The following is a 14,731-nucleotide window of genomic DNA, read 5'->3' on the forward strand; positions in this document are numbered from 1 at the left end:
CATAAACATTATTCATCAAAAAACAATATTGACTTTATATCACATTTTGCTTTTAGGGCCTTGTAATATTTTTCACCACTTGCGTACGTCACGAGAATATGCGTAAGATTTGGTGGAATCCCATTCGTGATAGATGTTGCGGAATGTGCTCACGTATAAAAATGATTTCTCCAAAGAGAGAGGGATTCTCTCTTGCTACGTCAGAGGGAGGCGCAACTTCGTTCGTGTCGGGAAGCACCGAAAATACGAAAAACACCATGGTAGCAGCAAAATCGATCATTACAACGAATGACGAATTTTCAGCGACTGCATTTTAATTAATAACCGACCTAAACTAAACTAAATTGAAACGTGCTCCATAACACCGAATTGATATCCAGCGTGAAAGATTTTTGCTACATTATAACTCTTCTATATCGTCTCTAAGTCATCCAATAGCAGTCCGGACTCGAAGAAATAATAGTTTTTGAAGCACGTTTGATGACCCTTTTAAAACACTATTATTTTAATTAGTATTATATCCCAAGTTTTTCTGTATTATATCATGAATTTTTTTATTTTGAATAGAAGTTCGAACTGTTTTTGTTTTAAAGATTTATTTTTCATTCCAAACTATATATTATAATAGATTTTATTTTTATTTGTTCATAATGATCATTTTCATCCTAAGGCTGCTTAAAATTTCTGTAAAGTAGTTACCCATGTCATATGCAAATTTGTTGACGACATGTCACTGATACGCTAATAAAAAATTAGCGACACCAGAAGCTGATTCATATCAAAAACTTTCCAAATTTTACAAAATTATAATTTAATAACTCCACTGAATGAATTACGCAAACGTTTGAATTGTAACTATTCGATCCACTGTAAAGATTCATCAAAAACTTGTATTTTATCATTACTAGGAAATCTATCCTTGAAGAACCGTAAAATTGGAAGACTACTTAGTTTTTACACCACTGTCGCATTGTCAACACGTATATATCTGATTACATCATAATAAGTTCAAGTATAAGATTTAACACTCGATTACGTCCACGCTATATTTTCTTTCCAATGTTATATGCACTCATCGTCAATTTTTTTTATACACTCCAAGCTATTTTGAGCTCCTACCAATTCGCGGTGGAAAATCCCTTAAATTTACAGCGTTTTTTAATCAATTTTGTAACAAAGAAAAACACATGGTATAATTTTAGTTTTCTCACGGAATACTTTGAAGCTGAGGAATAAAATAAATTGATTTTCACATAACTTTGAACTGGATTTCTCTCTATGGCAATATTTTATTTTAGATTTTTATTGCAGATTTTACTACTTCTTTATCGTTGCTTTTTACAGTAATATAAAAGTGTAAATATTAGTAAAAATAATAATAATTATATATATTATATAACATTTCTCCAAGTTTCTGATCCTTGATTGTAATTTCATAACTGCTATGCAATGTTTTTGTTTTCGATATAATTTGTACTATGGATGATAAATGAATCTTGGATATAGTTTTTGTTTTCGTTATAGTTTGTACTATGAATTATAAATGAATCTTGGATATATATATTTTAGTTGTTCAGATGGCGATGTTATTAATCATTATTAAAATCGATGCATTGTTTTCCGCAGTTGTTTAGTGTAATATTGTGCACATTTCAATATCATTTTTATTCATCATATTATATTATTTAACCAAACCATATAGAAATATATCAAGTGTTTTATTAAGGACAAAAAGCTATACGAAACGGGGCTGCATTTTCAAAATTTATAAGTATTTTTCTTGTGACGTGGGCGTGCATCCTAGTCAAAACTTTTTTTTAAATTTGTATTGATTCATTGTGCCTTTTTTTGCACAAAGGGCTTCTTTCAAATTACAAACATTTAATTCTAAGTACTGTCGGTATAAGTGAACCTGGCGATTTATAAAGAGAAATAACAACATCCTGATGTGCAGGTAGATTAGAAGTCGAAAGTTGGTAAAAAGCATAAACGGTCTCTGATCTTTGCCTCCTTATTAAGATCGAGGTGTAGTTCGGATCAAAGGAATGTTAGTTACGTCTTTCAAGATATTTCTAAATCATGATCTCGACTCGTTTACGCTGAAATTTGCTTTGTGCTAAAATTACCAGATCTTGATGCTTCCGCATTTTATATTCCCCATATTCAGACGAAAATCATTATTTATGTCTGAATGCATAATGACTCTCATTACCTAAGTAATATTACATTACGTACATAACAAATTACATAGAGATTGATTGTTGTGTATGCATACAAGTTATATTCAATCGAGTCATCCACTTGCGAGCTACGTTAGCAATGAACGCGGCTTGGACTTGGTATCTTCAAAGGTCGATGGTGTACGACAATGGATATGCGTATAAAAAAGATATTTACAAAGTAAATATACAAATATTTAACTGAACTAGCTTTGGATGCCGTTTGGTATATTCTCTGGAAGCAGGTATTCGTATGGAATCTTAACATTTTCGTTTCTTTTTCTTATTTCACATGTTGCATCCATCATTTCATCCAGGAATTCGTCTTGAAACTTCAAAACTTCAGGTTCTGTGAATAGCTTCATGTAAAATTCTCCCAATTGAATCTAAGTGAAGCATATATTTATATATGGTTAATGAATTTTGACGCCGAAAAACTTCAATTAGGTTTAGCAAAAAAGTTGTACCATGAGATATAATTTTGACGTGAAACCATTTGTGGTGGGATAAGCACACCATATAAATTTCACATGAACAATTTCTCGAGGTTGAGCTACATCATACACACAATATTTTGAGTATATATGAAAAAAAAATTCGTTGAAGTACACGAAAAAATAAAACGTTACCCAACACAAAACGGTGGCAGAATATTCATGCACAAAACAAGTAAAAAGTTCATATAATTTACTACTTTCTTACCTCGTTAGGAACATGCCTGTATTCTGTGAACGCGTGATTGATTTGTGATGTAGCAAGTTGGAGGTCGGGAAGTGAATCCAGAATTCTCTGATGAGATGCCTTTGTAGAAAAATAGAATATAAAACAATCAGACTGAAATTGGATTCAGGATGGAGTAATCACCTACTAAATTTCCGAGGAATAATTTTGGGCTAACATATATGCGCATGCGTTTGCGTATTGTTATATCCATGCATATAAATTTGTGTTTGCTTGATACTAAATTCTTAACATATGCACATACAAGTTTTTTGCCGTTCAAACGTTCGCTGATATTTACTCACAGCCGTGTGCGCCCTTTCGTAATCACGCAACTTTAGAAGGGCCACGCCCAGATTACTCGACTTCTGTCTGTACAATACTTTTTCTGGTGAGCGTATTTTCATATGAATTATTATGGGTTATTAGTGGTGTTAAAATGCTTAAAATCAGCAAATATATTGCAGGGTGTGCGAAGTATAACAACACATAACGATGCATTGTACATTGTTGTATTTCAACTTGCACGGGGTTTGAATTTGGTGAAACAATGTTGCTTTAGTTCTTGCGGAAAGTAGGCCGCGTTATAACTGTGAATAGCTCGTATCGGTCGCTGCTAGAATTTTACGCTTTCTCGATAGTTTTAGAAGATGTTGATAAAGTAAGCCCGACAATACGGGATTGACAACGTACGACAACCGTGACACGAAGTACATGCTAACAGGTATTACCCAAACGTCAGCGCTGTAAAGGTAGATTTTAGCGAAAACTCAACAGTATCATGAATTTGGTTATCAGGTATGCTACACGTAAATCCAGTGGTTAACTAACTTTTATAGTACCGTATGCAATCGAAATTATAATATGAATTTATCGAATCTAGGTACTTTACCCTTACACTTACCTCCCCTGTTTTATGTACCGGCAGTCTCATTGCACTCGGGCAGTTGGGAATAAATTTGAAGTAGTCATAGGCAGGATAATGCAATGCTGCATGGTGGACGGATGTAGTATAAATGATAGCTGTTGCAAAAGATTTCTGGCAAATAATAATTTGATATTTATTATATGAAGAAAAGAAACTTGGGGAATTGCGGTATGCTTTTTGTATCTGGGTATATATATCAGAATTAATATGATTCAGTACTACAAATTCAAACTTGGAGTTTTGTGTGGAACTAACATTTTATTTGCATTTGTTTGCGACATAAGTTGTGAGACGAAACAATTTATATTACTCTCACCAAGTCATCAACGGTTTTGAAACTTCCTGGACAACCTCTTGCATAACCATCGAACCAAGCATATCCATCCAATGCCAAATCAGCAATCCATGTTTGAATTTCTTTATCTTCGACAACGTCCTACAAGGTAACAAGTCAAAAAAAATTAATACATGATGTCAGTGATAGATAGTATATGTTGTTACTAGCCCTCATCAAAATAAATAGGCAATAAAAACTAATTTAGCTCTAGTGGTTGAATAAATGGCAGTATTATATATGTTGGGAATGTCAACTATTAGGCCACGCTGTTTTATCTACAGATACTGTCAACTGCAAATAACTGTCCAACACACCTATAATGTGCTTATCCTTTGTAATACATGAGTATAATGATGTGAATTACTAAATTGTTTCAAAAAATTTCATTTAGCTCATTAAGTTTTGAATCAACACTGTTTTTATATCGGCGTTTAATGCTTGAATGATAACCCAGAATCAGATACATCGGCATATAGGTCTAAATATAAGTTAGTTCAACACTATGAAGTGTTTTAAAAATTACCGCAATGTCATGTTTTCTAATACTATCACGTAATATGGCATCTTTTTCGAATGATTAGCACCCACTCCCTAGTAGATATCTTGAATCTGACCTCCGAGCCAGGAACAAAATATTTCGTATTTATAAGTATACATTCTGCAAAATATATAATTTAAACGAACCTGATTGTACTTGTAGTAATGGGAAATTACTTTGGAGGCATATTTTTCAACAACTGTCCACAAAAGTAGAGCATCATCTCTGAAGAAATAATTGGGCAGCAAATCTCTGTCATGAACTCCTGATAAAATAGAAAGTTCATTATTTCGATATTAAACAACGGGGGACTCACAAATTGGGCAGGAATAAAAATCATGCAGAGCAACAACCACGGTGCTACCGGTAGTAATTTAGTTCAGTTGGTATATGATATATTTCAAGAAACTGTCCACCGTGGTCATTGAGGCGTGTAAATTTTGGCGCGTAAATTGCTTAGTCCTGCGTATTTCGACGTGATTCGCTTGGAGCCTTAGACTTGGAGGTAGGTCGTCTCGAATTTTTAGCGCACCAGTCAGGGAACTCAAGTTTATGTTTATGCATAGTTTACATGTATAAGTACTGCTAATGTATTCTTTATTTGCAATGGCTCTGAACTGTGGTAAGAGAGCTTTCAGCAGAACCGCAGACAAAATTTTTCTGATTTAAACAGATGTTTTAATTTAAGTGTTTGCCGGACTTCTACAGGCGAATATGGCCACCAACCGTTTTTTTTACAAATGGAACGTCCTTCTTTATTAATTTGCTTTGTATAGAAATTAAAATTTTTCAAATTGAAATAAAAAGTGGAACTGTTCTTACCAAATTTTCTGAATCTTTGTGGCATGATTAAGTCAGCAAAATCAAAGTTTTCATAGTATTTGTTTCGCATATCCTGATCATCTATCAAATAAAATCATACATATATATATATATATAACAAATATTAGATGAATTTTGATACGAAATAGGAATTTATTATATTATGGAGAATAATATATTATGATCTAAAAAATACTACATAATATGGAAAAGTTCACTGACAAATTAATAGGTTAAATTAGAATAACATAATCTCTTTCTACGAAATAGTAAGTATATTTATGAGCTTTCGTTAGATCATAGTCTAACCTTGTGGCAACTGACACATACGGATCCGAAGTAGGAGATAAACAAAGAGAAAGGACTTGCAGTTCAGTGCATAATAACCTAGTACACCCCAATTTAGAAAGACGTGGAAAATTCCCCCGGCCTTATCCATAACCTCATAATAGCTCAGGTATATACTTATGGGGAAATACTTATACTAACAGTTAGTAGCCGAATACTAAATCTATCTTTTCACTTCTATCTTATTAGTAGTTATTACCTAATCCGATGAACACGTTGGGCGAAGAGCCTTGGTCTCTGTTTATTTGATTAATTCCCGGTAGTCCTTGGAGATGCGGGCGAAGCAACTTATAGACTGGGTGACACCTCGGAAAATACCGAAAGAGTGAAACTGCCACTGGTTCCATAACGTCGCGCAGAATTGATTGCTCTCCCAACTGAAATATCAAATTATGAAACTAATATATTTTCATAAATTCAAATACAAAAATATTTTCAACGTGATCATTCGCTTCAAAAAAATGGCATAAAAGATAGTCACGAAAACGTACAAAGCTTTTAGTGTTGACTATCAAAGTTATCTATCTATACCTTTGCAGTTTGGTATAGAATTATACGACATTTTAAATGAGATCGCAAGCTTGACGCAATTATACAAACCAGCTGATTCTGCACCCCAGTATAAAGTTGTATCATATTATGAGTCTTCACATTTCGTGAAAGCATCAGCTATTTGCATTCTGACACAAGACTAGATATATATACCCATATTTACAGATAAATAATTGCCTCCGCCGAAATAAATTGGTCGATTTTTTTTCCAATTGTAACGAATAATGTACACAATTCACTCTGTACGCCATAATCGTGCTATATTTCACGATATACTTACAGCTGACATATGTTCAGCGCATCTAAAATACATCTTTGCAAGTTCCCAATCGTGCTGTTCGTCCAGTGGTGTAAAGACAGATTCTTCATTGTCCCTCTCCAGTTGTATTGCAATCGGCAGGAATTTTCCATCTTCATTAGAGTAGAACAGAGCTACCGCATTAGGACAATATAAAGGTTCACCATTTACCTGTACATTTCTACTAATTCCAGCAAAAATGTATGAGAAATCCTTCATGTAAATATGACCGTTCTAGAAGTAGAAATTGAAAAATGAAGTTACATTATTTGATTTACATAAAATTGTCGCATTTTGTCTGTTGTTTGTCTTTCTGCCAATGGCAAAAATACTGAAATATGAATCAGTTATTAATTTGAAATATATTTACTCGACATTTTTAAAGTCGTCGAGACAATTTGTTGGGTTGTTTTTTGTTGTTGATGAATATGATTGCGTTACCAAAATTTATTAAAATACACTAAAGCGACCCATATTCAAGCAGTTGTAGAAAACCTAGGCAAATTTTGTTGTACAGTAAAAAATTGCCTATTCGTGTTGTTAATCTTTCTTTTTACTCTTGCAATAATTGCAATAATATCAAAGTCCTTGCATCATTGAAACACTGCGAATTGAATTTTAGTCATATTAATTATATTTCTTGAACAATATACATATTGTGACCAACCAAAATTTCTTTCTTTAAGGCCTTCCCCACTGGCAATATTCCTTTGACATGATCTTCAGTTATATTGCAGAACGGGGGTATCTTCAAACATCTGACAACATTGTTTGGTGTTATGCCATTTAGCATCTGCCGTCCAAACTCTTCATCTTCGTTCCATCTGAGTAGAAGGAAGAATGTAATTCGTTTTAACTTACCATAGTAAATTGGCAGATTGAAAATATAGTGACATAATCAGAAATAAAGTCATACTTCTCCATGAAAGACGGCAATTGAGGAAGCATATTTTCGTTGTATATCAACTTCTTGAAGTCATTCGGCTCGTTAATAGAGAAAAAGTAAGCTAAAAACAAAAATAGAGTAGCCACACATGAAATCAAATATTAAGCATTTTGTAACTATTTTCTAAAATGTATATAAATTCTCATATATATCTATTGTGTTTTTCTAATCAAATAGTTACTGTGTTACATGATTAATTGCAATATATCTTTGTACATGTTCAATGTGGAAAATGCAACCACAACATCGTTTCTCAAACAGAAATGTCAACATACTCTTGAATTTCATCAACAATTCATTCCTTTTGACCATGGTCAACACTTCTTCTTTTCTCTTGACTCTTGCGTCCTGCTTTTTAAACATTTGCGGGAGTCCTTCGTAGGTCTGACATGCTTGATAACGTGGCAGTTTCCAATATTCTCCAGCATCTGATCTTTTCTGCCACGAATACACAAGTTGATTTTGTCCTTTTTCATCATCTCTCGCGTTTTTTAAATAAGGATTGACCGTGTTTTGTGGAAGAATTGCTAAAAATAATATAGAGGACTTTATTTTCAATTGTTTGCTATATGAACGTATATAAATTTCAATGCGTATGGAGAATATGTGAATGCTAAAATCTAACTAAATCAATTTCGCATTTTTTTTGCTCAAATTCCGAATAAAAAATTCATCCCAATATAGAAGTAAATATTCATGCAAGTGACAGTTCGATTTCAGATTATTTTCCTACATTTTTCGAAACTAACAACTGTGAATCCATTTTTGATTTTATTCTCACCTGTTCCCTCGACTACGTCAATTGTTTCGGAAACCCATTCGTAAACTGGAAATTCATCTGTGAATTCGCCATATTTAACAGTAATATATTCACATCCCCAACTGCTGTTCGGTTTTCTCTTGTCAAGTTCTAGAAGTAATGAATCAACAAATTAGAATCAAATGCTGAACTGAATTGTTCACCCGTCAATTACGTTTCATATAGAATTTACAGCCAACTTGAAAGAGCATGTGCATTTATCATATCTCGGACCAGTAGCCTATTGATTTTGGGCGAATTATGCCGTATAATTAGCGAGTTATTAATTAATTAGTGATGGGACACAAGGTGTCATTATGAGGTAAGAGCGCTGTTTTGGGGGATCCCCTAACTTCGATCGATAAGTCTTCGGTCTCTGACCGATATTCTCGTTATTCATTTACTCAGTTTTGCTTTTTTGCTGCTGTAGAATTATTGAAATCGTTTTAATTTATGATGCTCAAAGCCAAACCGCGGCTTATTTACTATTCTTAATTTACTTATCATAGGGAAAAACGATTCTTTCATGGAAATGTCATGTTAAACTGCAGATCATTACGTTGCAGGAATCATTTCCTTCAAATCACATAAAGTGGCGTAATTATGTATTCCATGCAATCCGTCTTTGGTGATTGACAGCGAAATTAAAAGGTCATAAATATAAATTCATTCGGTAATCAATATTATTTTTAAAACAAATTTGAAGGCAATTCTATCAATCAAAAATTGATGAATTTCTTTCGTGGTTAGCTTTTTAATCACGATATGTCAATAGAAAATATTGACAGGAAGATCGTGTGATATAGCAGTCCTCCTTGATTGGCATATGTGTCAAAATCGTGCATATGTTAACATCAGATTGAATTATCTTATTTTGAATTACTTCGCTAAGACCTTACTAATTTAATTAAAATAGACAAAGATATAGACCGATTGAATGTTAATATGACAATTACTTATCCTAACGATGACAGGTCGCCCGACATCAATGGCCTCAATGATAAAGACATCAATTTTTCCGCTTTGAAAATTTCTTCTTAACAGCTTGTTCAATAAAACCCACTCAGTATGGTCACCATCTTGACCAACTAGTTGAATGGAAACTTTTGATTTGGTCGATGACACAGCGTATAGCTCATCGGTCTATAAATAAACAATATGCTTATTTTCCTGATTTCCATCCCACCCAGGATGAGCTTGGATAAGTAGCCACCTTATACGCATGCGCTAATATAACAACTTCTCACTAGTAATAAATATTACATCCATTTAATCCATATGATGAGGAAACCGCATTTAACAATACGACTGTGCGTTTCCAACATTTGGCGAATTGGTGATATTTCGTGCAACCCTTCTTTTTCTCGGTCTTCATCAATGGATAATTGGTCTTATTTTTGAGTTTTTCTCAGAGTTTGAGATTATCAACTACAAACAAAATGCTCTAATTAAAAAGTAATTACCTTTGTCGTGACCTGATATGTTGCTTTTGCCATTTTTTTTTATCTAAAAACCAAAATTGTTTTCTAGAAATACAAAATTAATTGAATTAACTTTCCGCACAACATTTTTTCAGTAGATTTTCATATCTTTCGTCTGAGTTGTGGGGGAATAATTTTCACCAAATGATCCAATCCTGAACCAGGCCGAAAATTTACATGCATATTTAAAAATTTGAAAGTAGTTTCAAAAAATTGAACTACCAAAATGAATGAAATATCTCTTGTCATATGGATAGCGGGTGTTATTTGATTCACAAAATGACTCATATTTTTTTATTCTAACCTTTAACTCAACACTATCAAAAACCGATTACTACCTATAACACGAATCTTATCTTTTGTATCTATCTTCTAGGAATCCATTGTTCTTTCCCTAACTTAAAATATGAGGTTTTGATCATATGAATCCACAACTACTACAGAGCTGTCACCCTTTGTGAGCCTGTCGAACTGTCATACTATATGAATCAAGGTATTTATTGCAGTCAAGAATTTGAAGCACGACTTCCTTATCAATTTCAGGAAATATCATCTCATGAATGTATTTTATTCGACCCGATTCATTTATGACAAATGCTCAGCCAACGATAATTTCAAATATACGCTATACACCGCCATTTATGCGGCATTACTTTGCCAAGGTAAAGGGCTTCTATACAATGACTAAACAAAATACACATAGCGTGAGTGCGAATTTTCTAGTTGGATTTCTATTTTAATTTATGTAATGTGATCTGTTGTTTCAACAAGTAAAATCCACATCAAATTCAAAAATACTCACAGACCTGTAGGAGGAAGGGATAATATTTAATCAGGTTTTCGTAACATTTAGTTGATCCAAGATGTATAATTAATTTCTAAAAAATAATCAAATAAATTTATTTGTGCAAATTTGGGTCTTTGCTGAAACGAACAGATCATCAGCGAAATCATGTAGCGACGCATAAGTTTGTATGAAATAATACTAAATAATACTACAGTGCATCTCCCCAGAGATCAGAAGAGCATCACCCCAAAACAGAAAGTCTATGAGGACTTAAAACTGCACAAACTAAGCAATCATTCACAACCTACCTCTGTGATGAACCTTTTGTTCCATACACCATGCGTCGAAGTTACATAGCTAAATGCGTTTTCATATATCAATTAATATATTGTTTAAATATATCGCTGTGCATTCCAACGAGAGATAGATAACGATCGTTAATATTATTAAACCAAACACTGACTTCATTTTCCGTAACGGCAACTTGTTACTATGGTAAAACAATTGCAATTTAACCAGTCATTCAGACAAATTTTCACATTAACTGGTATTCAATCATAGTTGTAAACCGTAGATCCTTTGCAGTTCAGATATTTCAAGATCTGTTTTTGAATAAGTTTCGAACATTTAATATTCTATGGACTGACCCTCTCTAATCATACATACATACTCCTCATATTAGAGATGACTTAACAATATTAGTATTTTTAGACTAATATTATTTCGCCAAACTCGATGTCAAGATTGATTTTTTGTTGAATCTATATTTGAGTAGTACTTGTAATGATATATCCGGGTGGTCTAAACCGCGGCCCGCGGGCCACATGAGGCCCACTGACACACATTCTGTGCGGCCCAGAGAACATTTTTGAGTTATTTTTAAACCATTTCCACTGAGAATAGTCCTTTTCTTAATTCCGATGTCGGAATTCATGTTTCTCAAAATTACCGGATTTCAATGTTGTATCTATAAACGTCAAGACGGTGCCAATATGAGAATGACGTTCAGTGATCGGTACAAGGAGAATGAATTGTCTTGTGCAGGCAGGACCAATCCGATGAATTAGGTCGCGCTTTTTATCTAAACTTCGTACCTTAAGCTCGCGTCTAGTAACTTCTCATTTGGAAAGACGTTCTGTGCCTATACTTTTTTTTGTAAAAACACTCCTCTATTTTCATGCGCTGGCTATGTGACAGCAGTGGCGAAACGCAGAGCTTACGTAGCGCCGCGCGATCCAGTTTTTTTTTAGCTTGGTCCGGAGTCCCAACTTAGACGGACATGGTTGTTTTTGACGATAGAACCAGGTCTGCTCACGCTACAAGTAATAAAATTGGTCAAATATAACAATTCATCATACAATGAGTGTAAAAAAAAGTTGACCGAGGTAAACTGTGAGGAAATGTATTTCCTAAACCATAACAATGTTATAATAACAGTGTCTGGTGTGTTTTCAAGTAATATCTGTCACGAACGAATATAATTTGAAGCGACATTACAAAACCGAACACGAGAAAAGATACCGAAAATATCACGGTTTTTCTCGGGAAGCAATTTTAAAATAACTAAAGGCTTCATATATCTCCATTAAAAAACTGATTAGAACGATAAACTCTCATTCTTAAATATATGTGAAGTGAGTAAACTCGCGTTGTTTTGATCACTTTTGCGTTTTCTCCTACTGCGGCCCGCAAGGCATCCTCAAAGGTTTTTGCGGCCCGCCAACCTCACAACCCAGGACCATCCTGAATTATATATATATATATATTGCAGAGGTGTCAATTTTATATTATCATAAATCAAACATCATAAAAATGCATTGATCGTACATTAATACGACTGAGTAATATACAGCGCGTTTTCAATATCAATAACATAAACCTAAAGAAACATTTCATTTATTGAAAAAAAAATGAAAAATTTCTGTTTCGTGCAGATTTAACAACTTTTTTGATAGAAATGAAATCATTGAAGATTGATGAAATTACACGACATGCAATATTAGGTAAGAGAAACTCATCTTTGCGCCAAGTTACGCGTGACCAGTGAAGTGTAAAAAAGTGATAGTGAGATAATATGAATTTATTTCAGTGCATTACGCGCCACAAAATATTAATTTAACTTGGTGTCGAAGTAAATGAAACCGTCGCTCTGTATATCTGTCTTCAAACAGGTTGGCTCGAATAATGTAAACTCAATCTCTTTGTAAACTTATTTCACAAAATGTTTGTTGCTATAAGCTGTTGAGCATTATATTTATTTTTATTCCAGCCCCTTCATTTTTGGCGCCTCAGAATTCACCAATGACTCGAAAATGGTTTCCGCAACAAGACTTATATTTCGTATTTAACGATTAATCACGATTTGTTTACATTTGAAGTGAGATAAAGCATTGGTTGAACAAATATTAAACGTGGATAGTGCGTGGCGAGGAAAGGATTCGCTTATTACGATGTGTTTAGACAACAGGCGTTTATTGACAGTTCTCATTCGAATTCTCGCATGCCAAACACATTGTTTTACACAGATAGCTAATGCTGAGGATATAGTGGTAAGTGGACAACAATGTCAAAATTGCCAGTCTACTACGCAGCTAAACATCCTGAGCAAGATGGTATATTTCTGATGCCAAATGGTAGTCAGGATAACATAGAGTCGGCGTTGCGATATAAAGCGAGGACGAGAGATTTATTTCTATGTAGTTATCCTAAATGTGGAGTAACTTGGCTTCAAAATATAGTTTGGAGAGTTTTACATCATGGTCAGCCTTGTGAGACTCATTTGAGGAATCACATATCATTTCTTGAGTTTGATGGTGAAGATGCAATTTTTAAAACAACAACTGGAGAAGATATTAGTGTAATAAAAACACATTTTCCTTATCACTGGGTTCCAAAACACGCCGAAGCGAAATATATATTTATTGCCCGAGAACCAAAAGACGTTTGCGTTTCACTGTTTTATCACATAAAGGGTTTTCCTGATTATGAATTTGATGGCTCATTTGATGACATTTTTGAAGGATTCTTGGAAGGTACGATCGACTGCGGTGACTATTTTCAAATTTTGATGGAATGGTTTGCTGTGAGAAACGATGCTTCTGTTTTGTTTCTGTTATATGAAGATCTTTTGTCGGATACAAAAAATGAAATTTTAAAAATTGCTCGATTTATTGGAAATCAATGTGAAGAAGACTTGACATCAGATAGTGAAGCAATTTTGAGGAAAATAATTGAAGAAACGCAAATAAGCGAGATGCGTAAAGATGACTCCAAATGGGCAAGTGACTTTGTTAACGTATAAGTGCATAACAAATCAATTTTCGTGACCATAAGTAAATATAAACCATTATGGAGAAATAATAGCTTTGTAATGAATTATTGAGCATATTTATTAGCCATATATATATGAAGAAATCTTAGATTTGCCATTCATGCCTTTTCTGCTGACAGGCGTATTTTGTTTCTAGGTGCTTTCAGAACGGTCCATTCCTTTTATCAGGAAGGGAGTCATAGGTGACTGGAAAAATCACATGACTGTCGAGCAAAGCGAAAAAATTGACAAGAAGTTGAAAGAAACGGCCAAAGGAAATGGCTGTGAAAAATTATGGGAGAAGTGGCAGTAGGACATTAAATTTTTTTTTGCTTTCAAACTCTTCAACAGAGTCAGTGAAAACTAGGGCTTAAAATGATAAAAATTCCAGTTTTCTACAAAATGAGAATTTATTTGTCATAAATAATTTTGAGAACAACGAATTGAAGACAAACACAAATTTTAGTCACTTCTGTTTGACCGTGTACCTTTGTTTTTCCATGTTCAATATCAATTTAAATACAAATCAGTTCACTTTTCCGTAGCTACAAATTACTGTCTAATTCACAATGAAATTAAAATTCAGCCTTATTGTAGTAATATTGTGATCGTAAACCAAATTTGATTACGCGCTAGTAATTATGTC

General features: G+C 33.7%; 3 protein-coding genes across 5 annotated transcripts in view; 2 read left to right on the forward strand and 1 right to left on the reverse strand.

Annotated features, from left to right (window-relative positions):
• Nucleotides 1-1,694, forward strand: part of LOC120336530 (fibronectin-like) — a 31,766-nt gene extending 30,072 nt beyond the window's left edge. For all 3 annotated transcript variants that reach the window (XM_039404222.2, XM_039404224.2, XM_039404225.2), the window contains one exon: nucleotides 57-1,694. In XM_039404222.2, coding sequence (XP_039260156.2) covers nucleotides 57-317 — 261 coding nt within the window. In that variant the 3' untranslated portion in view covers nucleotides 318-1,694. The remainder of the gene's footprint in view (nucleotides 1-56) is intronic.
• Nucleotides 1,695-2,058: 364 nt separating this feature from the next.
• On the reverse strand, nucleotides 2,059-10,033 carry LOC120336545 (allene oxide synthase-lipoxygenase protein-like). Its single transcript, XM_039404241.2, has 14 exons — nucleotides 9,971-10,033; nucleotides 9,464-9,650; nucleotides 8,490-8,618; nucleotides 7,984-8,235; nucleotides 7,679-7,769; nucleotides 7,430-7,586; nucleotides 6,745-6,996; nucleotides 6,112-6,289; nucleotides 5,565-5,645; nucleotides 4,889-5,007; nucleotides 4,184-4,303; nucleotides 3,844-3,978; nucleotides 2,922-3,020; nucleotides 2,059-2,605 (listed from the first exon to the last, which is right to left on the reverse strand). The coding sequence occupies exons 1-14, from the start codon at nucleotides 10,001-10,003 to the stop codon at nucleotides 2,426-2,428; spliced, it is 2,013 nt and encodes a 670-aa protein (XP_039260175.2). The 5' UTR covers nucleotides 10,004-10,033; the 3' UTR covers nucleotides 2,059-2,425.
• A 2,816-nt stretch (nucleotides 10,034-12,849) lies between these two features.
• Nucleotides 12,850-14,707, forward strand: LOC120336566 (sulfotransferase ssu-1-like). Its single transcript, XM_039404265.2, has 2 exons — nucleotides 12,850-14,052; nucleotides 14,243-14,707. Exons 1-2 carry the CDS (start codon nucleotides 13,339-13,341, stop codon nucleotides 14,396-14,398), a joined length of 870 nt encoding a protein of 289 aa, XP_039260199.2. The 5' UTR covers nucleotides 12,850-13,338; the 3' UTR covers nucleotides 14,399-14,707.
• Nucleotides 14,708-14,731: the final 24 nt, after the last annotated feature.

This window comes from Styela clava, chromosome 2, assembly GCF_964204865.1.
Source record: "Styela clava chromosome 2, kaStyClav1.hap1.2, whole genome shotgun sequence".
NCBI classification, from domain to species: domain Eukaryota; kingdom Metazoa; phylum Chordata; class Ascidiacea; order Stolidobranchia; family Styelidae; genus Styela; species Styela clava.

What these genes read in the sequence shown, in the direction of transcription:
- LOC120336566 (XM_039404265.2), top strand. Translation starts at nt 13,339, where the DNA reads ATGTCAAAATTGCCAGTCTACTACGCAGCTAAACATCCTGAGCAAGAT. An exon ending in GTAAAGATGACTCCAAATGG is followed by an intron (nt 14,053 to 14,242) that starts GCAAGTGACTTT and finishes TTTTGTTTCTAG; the next exon opens with GTGCTTTCAGAACGGTCCAT.
- LOC120336545 (XM_039404241.2), bottom strand. Translation starts at nt 10,003, where the DNA reads ATGGCAAAAGCAACATATCAGGTCACGACAAAG. An exon ending in TGACGTAGTCGAGGGAACAG is followed by an intron (nt 8,236 to 8,489) that starts GTGAGAATAAAA and finishes TATTATTTTTAG; the next exon opens with CAATTCTTCCACAAAACACG. An exon ending in CCTTAAAGAAAGAAATTTTG is followed by an intron (nt 6,997 to 7,429) that starts GTTGGTCACAAT and finishes TTCTACTTCTAG; the next exon opens with AACGGTCATATTTACATGAA.